Source organism: Aptenodytes patagonicus, chromosome 1 (genome assembly GCF_965638725.1).
Source record: "Aptenodytes patagonicus chromosome 1, bAptPat1.pri.cur, whole genome shotgun sequence".
Classification (NCBI taxonomy): domain Eukaryota; kingdom Metazoa; phylum Chordata; class Aves; order Sphenisciformes; family Spheniscidae; genus Aptenodytes; species Aptenodytes patagonicus.
The window spans coordinates 203,817,369-203,836,446 of record NC_134949.1 but is presented as its reverse complement, the minus strand read 5'-3'; the positions used below and the strand labels follow the sequence as shown (position 1 = coordinate 203,836,446).

General features: G+C 43.3%; 1 protein-coding gene across 3 annotated transcripts in view; it reads left to right on the top strand.

Moving 5' to 3' along the window:
• The window catches only part of MTUS2 (microtubule associated scaffold protein 2), a 331,425-nt gene that overhangs the window by 116,617 nt on the left and 195,730 nt on the right, over window positions 1-19,078 (top strand). For all 3 annotated transcript variants that reach the window (XM_076364310.1, XM_076364311.1, XM_076364312.1), the window contains 2 exons: window positions 4,975-7,568; window positions 15,266-15,506. In XM_076364310.1, the coding sequence (XP_076220425.1) occupies window positions 5,277-7,568; window positions 15,266-15,506 (2,533 nt within the window). In that variant the 5' untranslated portion in view covers window positions 4,975-5,276. The remainder of the gene's footprint in view (window positions 1-4,974; window positions 7,569-15,265; window positions 15,507-19,078) is intronic.

The window sequence follows — 19,078 nt, the reverse complement described above, 5'->3', positions numbered from 1 at the left end:
TACCGGGATGGGTAAGCAGCTGTGACAGCCTGCATTAGGAAATGTTTATACAGGAGCCAAACTTCTCAACGGATTTCAGGTTTTATTTCTTTATCTCCGCTTTTATTTTTCCATGTCTTGTGATAATTCCTTTGCATAGCTCATAATTGTTACTGCTCTATTTTTGCAGCAAATTGAAAACAAAACAAACAGCCAATAAAATGGTAATGCTTTAGCATTTTTCTTTTATTTGGTGCCTGCTGAGGATAACAATATTCCTATGCTGCTTGTTTAACCAAAAAAGCTGCTGATACTATTTAGAAGCAGGCTACTGCTTTCCCTTTCCAGCCAGCTATGTTTTGAGCCTTGCTGCTACAGCCCATGCTGTGTGTTGTGGGGCAGAAATCATCCAGCTCAGCTTCACCTTCTCCCTGGTGTCTCCAGAGGGTGGGGTGGGACCTGCTGACTAAATGCAGCTTAGGATGGAGCAGAGCATAGGGGAGGAACTGCAATAGCAGGCAGGAAGAAACTCTTGTAGACTTCTTTCCAAGATCATCATTACATGGGCTCAGGCTTAGAATAGAATCTCTTAAGAGATGGACATCTCAGAAGGAAACTGATACTGCTGAAGTTAAGCAAAAGTATTTAATTATGTTTCTGGCTCCTTGAACTTTTCTCCTCCCTGTGGGATTCATAGCTAACCATAGTCTGGTAGATACCATTTTATTCTACTGTCTAGCATGTTCACGTCACTTTGTAAAGGTTTTTTCACAAATATAGTTATTACATCCTGCCAAGATGCTGTGATATGGAGAGCTATGACTTCATTTTCCACTCTCAGCAATTCAGAGGGGACATTTTTACACTATACAGTATCAAGAAATGTTTACCCATATCAAGGTTTACATATACTAAGTCCAGTCTGTAAGACTTACAGTCATGTTTCTTGTCCAGGGTCCCCAGTGAGATGCTGCTAAGTGATGAGGTGGTGTCATTGCTGGGATCGAGTCTCCTCTTACCCCCTGCTCCTGCGCTAAAGAGGGCATCTGAAGAGTTAGGAGGTTCACATCTCTCTCATCTCAGAGCGTTCATGCACAGCGGGGAGTGACTTTAGATGTGTGTATGTCAGCCAACATCAGTCAAGAGAGGCAAGTAATAAAAAATAGAGGAAGAGCCAGCAGAACCCAGGCACAGCTGAGTCTTTTCATCTCACTGACTCCAAAGAGCATAGTGAAGTTGAGCCTGGACAGTGCCATATAAAATAAACTATCCTGCAGAAAATCCAAGCCGAAGCTTCTTAAATAGAAGCTATTTACAGAAGAATGATCAAATCTTCTAAGGTCACAAATGTAACACAAAACCATACGTCTTACTCCCAAACATGCCTATCACAGTATGTAAGTCTTTACCACATTGATTGAACCAAAACCAAAAGCTTGTATTCCTTAACAGGGAAAAGTGGATTAATAAGGTATTAATTGACATAGATGCTTGATTATATTTTTATATTATTTTAGCAGGAGTCCTGTGCTGTCAGTATGTTCTATAGCAGAATGGAGTCTTGTATTATTTTCATAGAATCATTATTCTGTGTATTCATTGTAATGGCAACTGTAAAACAGATTACAAAGTTAAACAGACAGTATTCTGCAGAAGAAGAAAATATTTTTGGGTAATTGTATGGATGCTAGTTGTAAGAATGTAATGGGTTCTTCATGTCTGTGACATCCTTAATCTGAGACTGGATGTCACCAGAAGAGACACACTTGGAAGGTCGGGTGCATAGGGTCCATCGTGAAAGGTGTTAGCATGAGATGAACCACCTTTCCGAGGTGCCCGTCCCTTCTCACTGACTGGCAGAAGCACAGGAGCAATGCTAACACTGCCTGAGATTAATCTCTGCCTAGACAGTATTTTATTGTCCCTTCTCTTAAAAGCAATGTAATTGCACATACATTTGAAGTCCGTGTCTCTGGCCAGCGTTGGCTGCTTTAAGAGGTTAATTTCAACTGGCAACGTACTGAGGTTGTGGAGTGCCCTGTATTTGAGAGGGAACAGATCTTTCCTGACCCACATGTTGATCAGTTTGTACCAGCAACATTAAACCAAGCATACCAGCATGGCCTGTCTCGCACACTGTGTCTGAAGATGCTTTGAATGAATACAGGTACTTCCACGATGTTCTTTTCAAAACTATCTTCATTTGCATTGCTACTAATCATATTGGGGTTAGTGTAAACAAGAGGAACCAACGACCTCTTAGCACCATGTTCATAATCTTAAATGCCTCAATTAACTTTGTTCTAAACCCATGTAAGAGATTTAGAGAAGAAAATAAGTGGCAAATTAATGTATTGCTCTACTTGTATATTTGAAATGCATCAGCCTGATACGGTACTTAGGGTTTAATGTACATCATCATCATCATTTACCAATTTATGTATATATAACTGCCATAGCACCCAGAGGTTCAGTGTCTCTGGGAGCGCAAGGCAGGGAAGGAGCAACTGCTGTGATGGAGGAGCTGTGAATGAAGGAGTGAAGTTGAGCCTGGGAAAAAAAAGGGGGTGGGGGAGGGAAGGTATTTTAGCTTTTTTGTCTTTGTTCCTCACCATCCAACTCTATTTTAGTTGGCAATAAATTAAATTAATTTTCACCAAGTGAAGTCTGTTTTGCCTGTGATGGTGCTCAGTAAGTGATCTTCCTGTCTTTATCTTGACCCATGAGCTTTTTCATCTTGTTTTCTCTCCCTGTCCTGTTGCGAAGGGAGAATGAGAGAGTGGCTGGGTGGGTGTCTGGCAGCCAGTCATGGTCAACTCACCACAATCTGTTAAAGTTTTGGGCCATCAGGTGACACTTTTGGTGAGAGAGTACAAGGTAGTGCAAGAAAGTTGAGGAGTTTCCTCCATCTTTTCCTCAATTCCCCAAATCTTTCCTCACTGTACTTTCTATTCAATTCATAGAATCATAGAATCATGGAATCATAGAATGGGTTTGGGGTTGGAAGGGACCTTTAAAGATCATCTAGTTCAACCTCCCTGCCATGGGCAGGGACATCCTCCACTAGATCAGGTTGCTCAAAGCCCTGTCCAACCTGGCCTTGAACACTTCCAGGGATGGGGCATCCACAACTTCTCTGGGCAACCTGTCCCAGTGTCTCACCACCCTCGTAGTAAAGAATTTCTTCTTTATATCTAGTGTAAACCTACCCACTTTCAGTTTAAAACCATTACCCTTTGTCGTATCACTACAAGCCCTGGTAAAAACTCTTTGTCCATCTTTCTTATAAGCCCCCTTTAAGTATTGAAAGGCCACAATAGGGTCTCCCCAGAGCCGCCTTCTTCAGGCTGAACAACCCCAGCTCTCTCAGCCTTTCTCCATAGGAGAGGTATTCCAGCCCTCTAATCATTTTCGTGGCCCTCACTTTTGGTAGCCCAGAGTGTTGCCATTTGCCAACTGAGGGTGAAACATGAGCTGACTGAACTCAGCTCTCTCTGGAGCCCATCGATGCCCCTTCCTAGCTAACCAAACAGATAACAACTGACATGCTTTGCCCAGTGAAGAGCATTTTGAGTTCAGCTTTCAGGTTGGATATGTAAATTCTGGCGTTGTCATTTTTTTGGGGAAAAAAGGTACAACAAGAAATGAACCAAAAAACTCCATAATGCATATATTTAATTTAATAAGTATGCAATTCTTTTTTCTCTGAGAATAAGGACAGAACACAGAAGTAGTTTGAAAGTCTTGCTTTACAATGCTTTGCGAATGAGATCTATAATAACACAATTTTGTGGTGTTGAAGTGAAATTCTTAATACTGTGTTCTGTTTCATGAATTAATTTAATTAGTTATTGTTTGCTGAAGAGCTGGAACTATGCCAGGAGCTTGAATCCAGACTCAACCAACATGTGTGTGTGCCATATAAAGAAACTGGATTAAGCTCAGAGCCAGATGTTGTGAGCAGAGCTGAACTGACTGCGAAGGCTGGGAGGACCTGCTCATAGCGGGTGTTAGAAACACGAGCCCAGACTTGCACCCAGATGCTGTAGACAGAGCAGTGGACTTAATCAGCACTTCTAATTAGTGCCCCTGTGAGCCCCTGATTAGAAACCCAGCACAGCTGGGAGCATTGCAGGTGCTTTGAATTCTACCTTCTGGGAACTGTGGAGCATGTTCCAATTTCCAGTGTCCATATTTCTTTATGATGAAGTGTATGAACATAAGAGAGTACAAGAAATATCTCAGAGAGTGAATTCAGGCATGGCATAGACAGAAATTTCCTCTTCATCTTGTTGGAGGTGATAGAGGATAAAATCTGGGCTCCCAAAGCCACAGGTGGGAGGGAGCCAAAAGGAGCTGCACCATATTGGGACTGATGTATAATCCTCTATATTTGAACATACACATATGCAGCTGTTTCAGAAAAGCACAGTTTTTCTTTGCAGGCCTCCATCCATAGTTTTTGCTTTCTTGGCATCTATAGATCTGGCTAAGAAATGTCAAAGGGGATGGGGTGTCAGCACAAGTACGGCAGTGATTTGTACAAGACAAGGAGAGAAACCCATAAACGTCCCCTAATGGAGCTGGAATTTTATTACTTATGGCTTGTCTATACAGTGGTGCTTTAGATGCATCAGTAGCCACCCTTGGTGTAATAAAGACATTGTTTATAGGAATATGAAAGTGCTTAGACCCTCGATGTGGGGTCCCATCCTCACCTAGCTATTTATGCCTATTTCCACTTGTAAATCTATGTGGCTAGCAACCACTCTTCCGACCAGGACCGTTTTAACTGTGTAACTTCTCAAGTCAGAGATCTGTGCTACACTAAGAATGTTTGCTGGGAGCAAAGCTGTGATTGAAACAGCATCTAAAGTGTTTGAAAGCGTTCTATCCTGGGGATGTACCTGGGAATGCTGTTGATTTTAACTTTAGTTTAGTTAGCATGATTCCTGACATCAGTGTAACGTTGTCTGTCTGTTTTTTTCCTCATAGGTTGGCTGGATTAACTGGCTCTCATTCAGAGGGAACTTGACAGATCTATTTTGCTTTCGTTGAACCTCTCTACTGCACGTCGTAAAGATTTCCTAGGTCCAGAGGCTGCATGAAAGACAACTGAGCAGCACAGAAATGTGACTCTGACAAGAGACTCCAAGCTTTCTGATGAGGAATTTTCTACTGATCAGTTTATAATTTAAATATATAACTGAAGCATGCATAATAGTTAATCTGATAGCGAAAAAAAAGCTTTCTCATTAATTAGGACTGCCAAAAAAGCAGTCACGTGAAGCTTCAAAATGAGTGCTCCGTTAATCCCAAACAAGTCATGTTATGCCCAGCTTCAGGACAACCGCAGCGAAATAAAAAATAATAATGAAAGCATAGTGAGTGTGGGGGATACCAATGCCAACCAAATTGTGACAAAAGTTAGAACCACTGAAGGGGATGTTAAGAAACGTGCTTTGACAGATGAGAGTGGGAATATACACTCTGGAGGATCAGAGAAAGCTACTCATCTGAATACAGAGCAGAATAAACTTCTGACCTTCAAAGACACTCGGAGCTGTCACACCAGTGTACAGGAAAGTAAGCTGTCCTCCACCACAAGCAGGGAAATGGGGAAAGATGGTAGGACCAGCGAAGCTAAGAATATATCAAGGCATATCAGGATTAGTCGAGGACAAAGTCTGTCCAATTTAAAAAGCAGCACAAATGATGCCAACCTGGAGGTTAGTTCCAAAGGCGATGTTGACTTCACCCAGAACTTTTCGAAGGGTAAAATGCCCAGGACTGTAGAGATGGAGAGAATAAAAAGGCTTTCTTTGGGAAGACCAAGTAAATTTTCTCCTCAATCTGAAACATTTGCAAAAGACTGTGTTGGCCGCGTGTCATGTAAACGTCTGCTTTCTGCATCATTGGACTCCATTGACAGGTCACACCATTTGATAGGAAATACAGAGAAATCACAAAAAAGGTCCACAGATCATTTTCTTGGGATGGTGTTTCATCCACTTGACAATACCTCAGAGGAAAATATTGTGTTTTATTCCAAACCATCTACCTCAGAGAACAAGAAAATAAGTAAACCAGAAAATGTACCAAATGTTAATGTTGAAAGCACACTGCATACTTCTCATTCTCAATATTCAACTGTTAAGCCCAATGAGATTGCTAGTAAGTCAGAAGCACAATTAGGTCAGGGTGATAAAAGTAAAAAACTGGAGCTTAAGACTGCACCATCTCTACAATCTAAAAGTACGTGTCAACAAAAGATTGAGAGAATTATGCTGGTAGAGTTCCTGGGTTGTCAAGAAGATGAAAATACAGCAATGCAGGAACAGAAAGGCTCTGAGTCTGACGCATCAAAATTTCAAGCATCCCAATTTCAAGACACCTGTAACAAAGTAGAGGGTCCATTGTCAAGCCAGGTGGTAACCTATCCTGATGACAAATTGCTAAGTGATAGCATCACCACCAGTGGGGAAGGGAGAGGAAGCAATGACAGTGACAATGGGGCAACTAGCCAGATTGGTGAGGAATATTTTACTGACAAAGAAGTGGAAACAATATTCCCACTCACCTGCGATAGTAAATCCAGTGGCAAAGTGACACCTAGAAAAAATGAGAATTTACATGAAGTTGACGCAGGTTGCACTGAAACAGTTGGTGAAGAGATATCTCTTACACATAACATTAATCTACCTGACAGCAAACCCTTGAAAGTTAATGAGAATAAACTGATGCTAGTCAAAGGAAACACCGAGGATGCTGCCGTGCCTGCTTCTGATCTCTCGGATCAGCACGGAGCGCCCGGTGCAGAGACAATGTCAAACCAACAACCTGACAACCACAACAGTGATTTGGAAACCTTGAGCTTTTCAGTTCAAAGTAAAAAGACAGCTAATGCACAGAAACATCCTCCAGAGGAAGCACCAGAGAGCTGTAACGTTTCGGCAAAGGCTGATGCCTTTTTATGTGTCCCAACTCCCGTGCGCCCGGTGGCAACGCTGGATATTAATAGTCATCCCACGCTATCAAACAGTAATTTGAAGGACCTTTATGCACTTCATGTTGACAAACTGTCACCCTCCTCAGTCCTACCTCCCATTGACAGTACGCAGTTGTTAAACATATCCCCTAAAGTGCCTATCAAGACTGCTTGCAGCAGTGCCATCCCAAAACCTATCCTGGTCCACTCCAAGGGCTCCCTCGCCGATAAGGCGGATGTGGACAGTGACTGCAGTGAAAAGCTGGAAGAAAGCATCGAGATGAAACCTGCCATACCCAGGCCCAAACCCGTGAGACCTAAAATCATCACATACATTAGGAGAAACCCTCGTTCGATAGAGCAGCTTGACCCTTCATTTGCGCCAGCGGGGCTGCCCTTTGGTAGCCCTGCGTGTGGCATGCCCATCTCTACGGAGCAGAATGCGTCCAACGGAGGGGAGGCAAAGCCCCCCAGCATCCTGTATGACAAATTTAAACCTGACCTCCAGAAGCCAAGACTCTTCAGTTCTGGTCTGGTGGTGTCAGGAATTAGGCCCCCAGGACATCACTTCGGTCCAATGAGCGAGAAGTTTCTGCAGGAGGTAAGGAGGCAGCTTTGACAGCCTCTTTTGTATGACACGTGGTGATCATTTGCTTACTTGTTGCTGCCAGAAGTTAGTTCTCAAACCTCAGAAAAGAAAGAAATCCTAAATCAAGGCAATGTGCGATCATTAGAAATAAACTTACTTAACCGTTTCTGGCACTGACCCTGTTGCGATGTCTGATCTGTGACTGGAAGTTGTCACTGCGTTCCTCCAGTTTTTCCCAGCAAACCAGTCACCTACTAGTAGTATAAATAGGGATGTTTAGAAAGGAAATGACACGCTGTTTGAATTTATCCATAAATGGATTTTTTTTCTTTTCCCAAAGAATAGCTTTGTGAAATGAATGTAATTTGCCCACAGAGACTTTTCCTCCTTAATGGGAAAGTTGGCAGGTTTTTGCAGACGGTGCACTAAAGGTCTAAACTAATTCCCTTCTGTTTAGCTGTACTGAAACCCAGGGACTATCGGAGCTCTTGTTAGATTATATATATATCATGCAGGAAAAGATTTACTTTTGACTCATTTTAAAGCCATGTGTTATAATTGACCTACATCTTAAGTAAGAAATCTCCTTTCCCTGGAAAGCCTTCCCGAGCAGCCAAAAGGTGATGGAAGTCCCTCTGGCCAATTCTGGCTCCTGATACCTCACTGTGTTTTCATCTTGATAAGTTGGGCAGGAGTCTTGGTTCCCTGAAATCCCTGCTGGGAGGTGAGCATAGTGGAGGAAGGTTGACGTTGCTTGGAAGGTGGAGAAAGGACAGGGAAGAGGGAGCTACATTTGGGTCCTTGTGCCCTTGTGTCCACTGCTTGGGACCTGTGGTAGCTCAACAACCAAACTTTTTATATAAATACTGAAGATCACACGGGTGTATTTCATTTGAACCAGCCTTTTTAAAAAAGAAATATTTTTTTTGCTGTGTGTCTCGTGGTGTTACTGAGGCTATTTTAATGCCTGCCTCATTCTACGTACAGTATTTATCCAAGGAACAGCATTGAAATAACAAATTCGGTGACAGTGTTGCCAATCAAAAGCCAGCAATTACCCAAATAAAGATATTGTGTGTGAGTGTAGATTGGCCCTTATGGCATGTTTACAGGCAACCTACTGAAGCAATCATGGATTATGTGTTATATATTATATGCTCTATTCATAGAGCACCATCTCATCCCAAACACAGAAAGGACAGTGCTTGCTGCCCTTTCCCCTCTGACTTCAGTTTCCAGCTCTGTCCCTTACATTTTGCATCCAGAGGAGGAATTATTAAAGCCATTGTGAGCTTGTCTATGCCAGCCATTATTAGTATATCTTCACAATCGCATTGTAAGGTGAGGAAAAATTACTAGGTTATTACCGTTTAATGTATGGCTACAGAAATTAAAGCCAAAATAACCCAGACTGTGCAGCTATTTGGCTGTTTATAGGGTCACATGACTCTCTGAAGACCATAGGCGTCTATGGCCCATACAGTTGGGGTTCAGATAATCAGGTAGGACAAGCAGATGCATCTGGGAGCAAAGGACCGATTTCTGTGCGCCATTGAGGATTGTTCTTAACATGAGAAGGCCTCAGGTTGTGGCAAGCCTGTAGCATGATTTACTCTAGACTAGGGTTAGAAGGAGGACACTTACGGGCTGGAGAAGATTCAAAGCATCTTCCCCCACTCCTCCAAGAAATATGACTTTGGGTGGGTATTTCAACGAGGGAAGGTTTGAACCCAAGCAAGCTGCTTCTTTAGAGAAGCTGGATTGCCTGGAGGAGAGGCTGGGAAGGAAAAGTCAATCAAACTGCAGTTTGTGTTATGGGTTTGCATTAGCACAGAAGTCAGGAGCTGATAGACCAGTTATCCTCAGGGTATTCAGCCCCATGCGCCGGAAGACAGGGATGGCGAGTAGGATAAACCCCCCATCATCCAAGGGGAAATGGTTAGCAACCTGCTACACCACTTAAAACACACAAGTCTATGGGGCCGGATGGGATCCACCCGAGAGTGCTGAGGGAGCTGGCGGAGGAGCTTGCCAAGCCACTCTCCATCATTTATCAGCAGTCCTGGTTAACGGGCGAGGTCCCGGATGACTGGAGGCTTGCCAATGTGACGCCCATCTACAAGAATGGCTGGAAGGAGAATCCGACGAACTATAGGCCTGTCAGCCTGACCTCGGTGCCGGGGAAGATTATGGAGCGGTTCATCTTGAGGGCGCTCACAAGGCATGTGGGGGACAACCAGGTGATCAGGCCCAGTCAGCATGGGTTCATGAAAGGCAGGTCCTGCTTGACCAACCTGATCTCCTTCTATGACCAGGTGACCCGCCTAGTGGATGTGGTCTACCTGGACTTCAGTAAAGCCTTTGACACCGTTTCCCACAGCATTCTCCTGGAGAAGCTGGTGGCTCACAGCTTAGACAGGTGTACTCTGCGCTGGGTAAAAAAACTGGCTGGACGGCCGGGCCCAGAGAGTTGTGGTGAATGGAGTTCAATCCAGTTGGCGGCTGGTCACGAGCGGTGTTCCCCAGGGCTCAGTTTTGGGGCCGGTCTTGTTCAATATCTTTATCAATGATCTGGATGAGGGGATCGAGTGCACCCTCAGTCAGTTTGCAGACGACACCAAGTTGGGCGGGAGTGTTGATCTGCTCGAGGGTAGGAAGGCTCTGCAGAGGGACCTGGACAGGCTGGATCGATGGGCCCAGGCCAACTGTTTGAGATTCAACAAGGCCAAGTGTCAGGTCCTGCACTTTGGCCACAACAACCCCATGCAGCGCTACAGGCTTGGGGAAGAGTGGCTGGAAAGTGCTCAGGGGAAAAGGACCTGGGGCTGTTGGTCGACAGCTGGCTGAGTATGAGCTGGCAGTGTGCCCAGGCGGCCAAGAAGGCCAATGGCATCCTGGCCTGTATCAGAACTAGTGTGGCCAGCAGGAGTAGGGAAGTGATCGTGCCCCTGTACTTGGCACTGGTGAGGCCGCACAGGGTCGAATCCTGTGTTCAGTTTTGGGCCCCTCACTACAAGAAGGACATTGAGGTGCTGGAGCGTGTCCAGAGAAGGGCAATGAAGCTGGTGAAGGGTCTGGAGAACAAGTCTTATGAGGAGCGGCTGAGGGAACTGGGGTTGTTTAGCCTGGAGAAAAGGAGGCTGAGGGGAGACCTCATCACTCTCTACAACTACCTGAAAGGAGGTTGTAGCGAGGTGGGTGTCGGTCTCTTCTCCCAAGTAACAAGCGATAGGACGAGAGGAAACGGCCTCAAGTTGCGCCAGGGGAGGTTTAGATTGGACGTGACGAAAAATGTCTTTACTGCAAGAGTGGTGAAACATTGGAACAGGCTGCCCAGGGAAGTGGTGGAGTCCCCATCCCTGGAGGTATTTAAAAGACATGTAAATGAGGCGCTTAGGGACATGGTTTAGTGGTGGACTTGGCAGTGTTAGGTTAATGGTTGGACTCGATGATCTTAGAGGTCTTTTCCAACCTTAATGATTCTATGATTCTATGATTCTATAGCAGGGGATGGTATTTGCTCTCTTGGGCTGCCACTCTAAAAGCAAGTATCTTAGTCCCCTGCTAGTTAGGGGAATGAAAAGGGGACTGATTTAGCTCTAGTATGGATCAAGAGAAAGGAAAATGATTGATCCATGGAAGTGGACAGATGCTTAGAAGAGCAGCTGTGCACAGTATGGGTTCATAGCAGATGACTAATGTGTAATCTGAAATAAAGCACTTGGGACGGGTTGGGATAGATCAAAATCATCCTGGTGAAGGGACAGTGTTGGAGAATCAGAGATTTTGGAGACAAGGAGACTCTGGGGCAGGATGGGTACTCTTCATTACTTTTGTGAGGGAAAAAATCCCAGTCTGCCCTATTTCACTTTGGGCTTTGGAGGGCTTTGATTAGCATTTTATAGCTCTTTACATAGCTATGATAGGGAGTGTTAATAGCTGCTATCAATCAGACCTGTAATCCCTAAGCACCCTTCAGTTAGCTAAATGATAGGAACAATTAAATACCCCTTCTGGGTGCCATGAGCTGGAAAAAATTGGAAGGTGCTGTCTCGGACAGGAGACTCCAAGGCAAGGCCTGGAGAGCTGTCTGAGGAAGACTCGAGGGCTACCTCTGTGCAGCGGGGAGCCTGCAGGGCTCCCTGAGCTGCCTGTGCTAAGGCCCACATAGGGCAGCTCAGACAAAAATCCCAGCTCAGGCGTGAAGGCGGTCCAGCTGTGCTTAGAGACTGCGTCCATAATGGAATTGAGTTAAGGTTAAATGGGCAGCCTTGCCTGTGGCATTGGCAGCTCCTTGAGTGCTTTTCTTTGGAACCTCGGCATGGTGTGGAGGTAGATCTTTCATGCCTGTCTTCATCCAAAAAAAAAAACCCGTAGAAAACCCCTCACAGTGAAATGCTTAAAAAAACTAGTCGTTGTCCAGGGCAGATCGCTGCTGTCTACATGCTTCATCACAACGTGGGCTCCCTGTCTCCACGTGGACCTCAGCCTCTTCTAGTCAGCACCAGTGGGAATTTGTGGCCACTTTGTGTTGTCAGTTACCTCCGTGGGAAGTAACAGAGCAAACTGTGGGACCCAAAGGCTGTTGCTGTGCTAGTGAACTGAACGGCGGGAGGGCACAGCCTCCAAGGCTCACGCAAAGTTGTCCATACTGCTGGACTGGGAGCATGCTCCCCAGCTCAGTGTCCACCTCTGCCAGTGTGTGCTCCCCCAGAGGCTGTTCCCAAGGACCAGTATGGATGAGACCAGCCTGGTCTGCAGGGTGAGAGTTTACCTGTATGGATATGGTCCGTGCCTTGCCAGAGAGTGGTCCTTGGCTCACTTTATTCACTACTTTATGGATGCTGCCGAGAGTCCTGGTTCTGGTGGGGGTCTGTAGGGAGGTCTGCTGACCACCAGCTCTTCTGCCTGCCTCCTCAAGGCTGCGCCTGCCCTGTTGAACAACCTCCTTGGGTCCGTTCCCCAGCACAGACATCTTTCTGCTCCAGAGAGCATGGACAAAAGCCCATTGAAACAAAAGGCCTGTAGATGAAAAAGGAGTAGGGGGAGTTGTTTTATACATAGCCAAATCAGCAATTTTTTTCTCCCTAATCTCATGATCTGAACTGCCTGAACCGATGTCACCAACTCTTTTCCCAAATAGTTGCCTGAAGCAGGCACTTGACAAGAAATTCTTGCTTGAGGCATTAATGTTTGACGACGTTATAAACAAAGTAACACGAAGGAAAGTGTTGGGCATCCTTACCTGCTGGCTGTGCTGCCAGCTCTGCTCAGGATTATATTATTATTATATTATTATATATTATTATATTATTATTCTGCCTGTGAAAATTCCTGTACGCTCCAAGTATTAGCTGCAGACTTTCCAGCTCTTTCTAACAAGTTCATTAAATGGGGTGAGTGGGGAATGAGCAGACAGCCACACACAATAAAACTCTGAGCTGAGCTTCTTTTTAGTTGACAGGCTGCAACAGTTCTTTTCTTTAAAAGTCCCTCGTACAAAAATCTAGTACAGGATGCTAACAGGTCTCATATTAATCCAAATCTTTCTGAAGATCTTTAAAATGGCCTCATAATCAATAACTGCACATGATTCTATTGAGACGAGTTGAATTATACACTTCATGAATTCACTGTTAAATAGAAAAGAAAAAGGAGTGTGTCTTCATAGGAAGTTTATGTCCCCCAAAATTGGGGTCTTCAAGAGATAGTTGGGTAAATCCTTCTCACTTCTCTCAGCTTGAGAAGTTGTTTTATGCTTGTGATTGATTGTTTTTGTATGCATGTTTGTTGCTCTTCTGTGTTATTCATAGGATACTGTCAATAAAGAAAAATGAGGTGACTGAAGGTTTGGATAAGCTGACCCAGTTTATCAAAAATGCATGGTTTCTATGTTTAAAGATTTTCGCTATTCCTTATATGCAAGTACTTGGCATTGGTATGTTCACTGCCAGTTAAATATGAAATCATAGGAAGTGTATTGTGAAATCTGATTGAAATAAATTCATCAGGGAGAGAAAAGATAACTGAATCTTATACAGGAAAACAATCTTGTATCCAGAAGTTGAAAATAAGACGCTAAATATCTCCTGCAGTCCAAGCCTAGAGAATCATCTATACAATAAAAACCTGCATCCTAACTTGTAGAAATAGGTCATAGGAGTATAATAAAAAAGGAAACGGGAAGTTCTAATGGCAGGAAATAGGACTGCAAACAAAGGAAAAAATATAGAGCAAAAATATAATGCTCAGTGTTTGTTACATCTGCCCTCCTAGTTCCTGTGCAGAGGCCTCAAAGATTCTATATTTAATAGTTTAAGGCCAATCTTGTCTCTTTTAGCATATTAAAGATTTGCTAAATTAGGATTAAAGCTCTTGAAGCAGCTAGGATCAAAGCTTTTATAGACAATGTTGAAGTGCATATTCTAAATGCTTATAAATTGCTAAATAGAAATTGATTTGGCATATTATATGCAACATAACTTACAGCAGAGTTAATTGGCAGTTACGTTTCTTCCTAGGTAGCCTATGGCACTTTTTGATGAATTTTAAACAAATTTAGTTCAGATTTCCTATTTCCTAAGCTGTTTTTTTTTCCTGTGGCCTAAATGGGATGCACTGAAAAAATATTCATGGGTCCTTTCTACATTATGATGATTTTGCATTTTATAAGAAAATGATAAAGAAGTTGGACTCTACCCAGAAGAGCAAACGGTTCTTTGCAAATGAGAGAGATGAAAACTACTGACATTGCTCTGCGCCCTTGTCCCAAGTCACGAAGCAGCACAGCGCGGTGGGAGTCAGAGCCCAGCTTGAGTGTAGAAAGATGCAAGGGTTGAATCAGGGAACCGGGTCATTCCCCAACTGCAAGTTCCCCGGTAACAGCCAGTTTGCTGGAAATGCTTCCAGCTTGGGACTGTGCTGTCCTCACAGTATATGCCCATTAAAATACTGAGAGATTTGTCACTGATTTTAGCAAAGCAGCATCTATTTGTGATAAATAGTAAATGTTTCACATCTGCAAATTTGCTTTTTTCTCCAATTCAGATGGGCAGCTGGGTTTTATAGCTCTGATTTGGAATATTCGACAGCCCCCTGAAAATGTAATGTACAGAAACGTGCCAACCTCCACAACCGGGTCTCTTTTCAGGAACTTCAGGGGCACAGATTACAATGAACATTTTGCAGTAAGAACATGTAGAGGTTTTTTTTCCTCACACAAATGATTTGACAATACCATTTCTCTGATAAAATGAACTTAAAATACCTTCAGCTTTATTTTTAACTAAGTTAAAACCGACTTCCCCCAAAATTTTATCTCAGTAAGAATATTTTAAATAACTTCTAATAAAAATTCCACTTACACACTCTCTTGGTGTATCTACCTCTGTAAATAATATCACCTTTCAGGACTTAACAGTAACTTCATTTTCACTAATTGAAGATCTTCCACTTGTCTATTTTCTTTTGGAGAAGAGATTAATTCTTTATTTGGGTTTAGTTGTGTATTGAGACTGTAATGTGCATATTTTTGGAGAGCGATTCATATGGTAAGACCATCACTTCTTGAAAGTGATGATCAGTCTGCAGTGCTGTGAAGCCCAGATTCACAAGGAGGGAAAATTAGCCTTTATAAGCAATTTAGAGCTCCATGTTTTCTGGATTTATTGATTTATTGCATAATATCTGTGTTAATGATTTTTCGGTAGGTTGGGGAAAGGCCTGCGAAAGATGAATTTTGCCCTCCACCATATACTCACTACGAGGTCCCCCCAAGTTTTTATCGATCTGCCATGATACTCAAGCCACAGTTAGGACTGGGTGCAGTGTCCAGATTACCGTCTGCAAAGAGCAGGATTCTCATTGCAAGTCAAAGATCCTCAGGTAGCTGTCTCCATCAGCAAGGAGAAATAACGAGTGCTCCCAGCCTCTATCATCCTGATGCGTCAGGTAAAGTATGAACTTTCTTTCCTTTCCTTTAACTGTAGTCACCAATAAGATATTTTTTTTTTCAGACAGAAATATCAAAAAATGAGCAACATCTTGACCTGATACTACAAAGCTCCAACAGCACTCTTTGAGGTGTGTCTTTTTATCCTGCAGCAAGGCTGACTAGGGAGTCTGGGACTTACACAAAGGTTGTTTAATAGGTCATTGCCAAAGAAGGAGAATAAATTTCAGTAATAATTCTCATTGTGCTCTTTTTTATCTTCCTCCTCCTTGTAAATGCCTGAAAAATCTTTGCTTTTGTCCTGCGGAAGATAATGGGACATTTTCTTCCATCATGAAGACCCCATCGTTCAGTCTGAATATGATGTTCCCCACCATGTTGTGTTCTGAAAGCCTGGGCAGTGTTCAGATGTGCCAGCAGAGATCTTGATTCTCTGAAGCCCTGGTATACACCTCTTTGGAGACAACATTTCTAATACCTTTTTCTTCCCAGCTACTGCCCAGCTCAGCATAACCCTGGGCAGAATTACAGGGGAGGGAAAAGCAAGAGAAGAGTCGGAAGGAGAAGTGTACGACGCCACAAGACAGAGATAATAGTTACTTCTACAGGACACTCCTTGGTAGCCTGGAAAAGCTTGGAGGTTTTAACAACGTACATTTAAACAGCAGCAAGTTCAGAGACAACTGAAAGTCAGTCATTGCCAGAGTGAAACATAGCAGCTGTTTAACAGCCTACAAGTCTGCAGAGATTTTTAAAAATAGTCATAAGGGACAAAGTTAAGTAATGACATGGGGTCATATGGTCCCTTCTCTTGCCCCAGGATGGGATTCCTTCTGATAGATGTTTATTTAACCTCTTAATGAAAAAGTATTTATAAAAACCTTCAATATGAGATCCTGCAGCCTCTGAGAGCAGGCTGCTCCGATGCATTACCTGCTTTCAAGTTAAAAGTTTTCCCTGGTGTTTTGTCTAATGCCCTTTGTTGCAATTTACTTCCTCTTCTATCTGGAGTGGACGTGGGGTCTTCTCCTCTTTGCAGGTATTTGAAATCTATTACTCTCTCTCGACAGTGTCCATTTCTCCATACTAAGCTGCAGAAGAAATTTAGAGAAAATTAGAATGTAAATGGGTCAGAGTGTCCTGACTTACCCTGAGAGGACAGAATCAGTCAGTAATACAGGTTACCAGGATTTGGGATTTATCAGAAAATCAAGGTTCTCTGCTACACAGTGCCTCTTGCCACTATCCTTCACTATCTGACCCTGCATCTGGAGTTTATCTACTTTGATGCCATTAGCAGAAGCTGACCAAGCTCAGCTGTGTGTGACTTCTGAGACACTCCAAGATTGCACACTGGATAGTAAATACCAATTTAGCCCTGTGAGTTGAGTTCAGTCAGCACTGAACATGGGGATACAGGTGCAGAGAGCAATTGGATCATATTTTCCATTTAAATGAAACTGCAAGAGGCTGCAAGTTCAGGATATGAGTAGGGTAAGCGGTTGCATACAGGAACCAGTTTGGGAGATAGATATGAGAGGAATATACGAACAGGACCTATTAACAAATCCACTGTCTCTTCTGATCCTCGGAAATGAACGTTGCCTAGATTTTTATTCATCCATCATCCATCCATCATCCATATTATCCTCCATCATTGATGACTGCAGACATGACTTTTCCTTCGCCATTTTTAATCCATATAGGAACTTGTCTTGTATGTATTAATTTACTGAATTCCTATATTATGTGACATTCTAAAATCTAAACAGTATCAGCCTATCAGTCCTATTTATTGTCTGTAATACTGCCTTTAAAAATGCCAGTGCATCAGAAGTATACATGAGGAAATTGCACTAGCTGTTAGAGCAATTCCTATTCCACTAAACTTGTATTTCCTAAAGTCTTCCTATTTCTCAAAAGTTGGGGTTTTTTGATCTTATCACTGATTATTTCTTGGACCTTGTCTGCTTTGGAGGTCAAATTGAATTCATAGCTCTCCATAACTTCCTTCCTACAACTGTTGTTTTGTTTGTTTCTTTCTAGTCTATTGATACCTCGCTGTTTCAAAGATGCTATTAAAGATAACTCATGGTAGTCCAATAATCTGTCTGCCATCTCTTTCAGGATCCCGAAGTGTGTCTCATCTGGTCTTTGGGCTCTGACTGTTTTTATTGATTTTAAATTACCCAAGACTTGTTCTGGAGAGGTTGCTAATGTCTCTAGTTTTTCCCTGTCCACCCCAGGACACATGGTTTTCACTTCTGGCATCTCACCTTCCATTTCCCTTGCGAGATGAAGAACGTGTTTAATTTTTCTGCAACATCTTACTCTGTTGCAAAGTATTTCTTATTGTTCTCTGTTGATTCAATGCCTCCCCTTCTTGATCTTTCATGTATTTCTGATATCTTATATTAGCTACTTTACATTCTTCTATTTTTGGCATTTTATTTCCCAATTATCCATTCAAGATTGGCTTATAATCACCTCTTCCTTGTCCAAAGCCTTTTTCCTTCTATACCTCAAATGACTTAATCTTTCTTTCAGCAATGTATAACTTCATAGATCAGCATACTGGTCTTTTCGTCTTTAATAGTCCCTTTTAAGAAGAATGAATTGCTCATGAAAGAGGCTGAAGTGACAGTAGACAGGGCAAGACTGGCATAGGAGTGGAAGGGCAGCAGAGAACTGGTTCCTGTGGCTGTGTCCACGCTGGTGCACAAACGCAGACTGGAGATGGGTCCCTGGTTGCCATGGAGGGGCTGGTTGGGACAGCAACCCCAGCCCCATGTGGGGCTGACTGGAGGGGCTCAGAGTAGGGCCAGGCACTGTCTAACCAATTGTTTTAAGGTACCCAACACCATTTTCAACCACTTTCCCTTAATTTGGCAGTTAGTTGTAGTATTAAACTTTAGTCTGCATTACTGGTTTTGATGTAATATTTGAGAAACAGGATTAAATGCAGCTTTGATAGAGTCATATTTACAAATATAAGCAAACAAAATGCATGAACATATGGCCAGCGTACTGGAAGCGGAGCCAGTAAGACCCTTGCTCACGGGTGTTGTGGGGTGTGAGGGCTTCGTTGACTGCAGAAAAAGCAGCTGGGGAACAGGAGATACTTTTCTCTCAAGGTGTCATGGTTTGACTGCAATCGGCAACCGAGCACCACACAGCCGTTCACTCGCCCTCCCCGCCCCTGCTGGGATGGGGGAGAGAATCGGAAGAGCAAAAGTAAGAAAACTCATTGGTTGAGAGAAGAACAGTTTAATGATCGAAATAAAATATAATAATAATAATAACAACAGCAACAACAACAACTTGTAATGAAAAGGAAAACAACAACAGAGAGAGAGAGAGGAACAAAACCCAGCAAAAACAAGTGATGCAACTGCTCACCACCCACCGACTGACGCCCAGCCAATCCCCGAGCATCGATCACCGCCCCCCAGCCAACTCCCCCGAGCTTATATACTGAGCATGACGTCATATGGTATGGAATATGCTTTTGGCCAGTTTGGATCAGCTGTCCTGGCTGTGCTCCCTCCCAGCTCTTGTGCACCTCCTCACT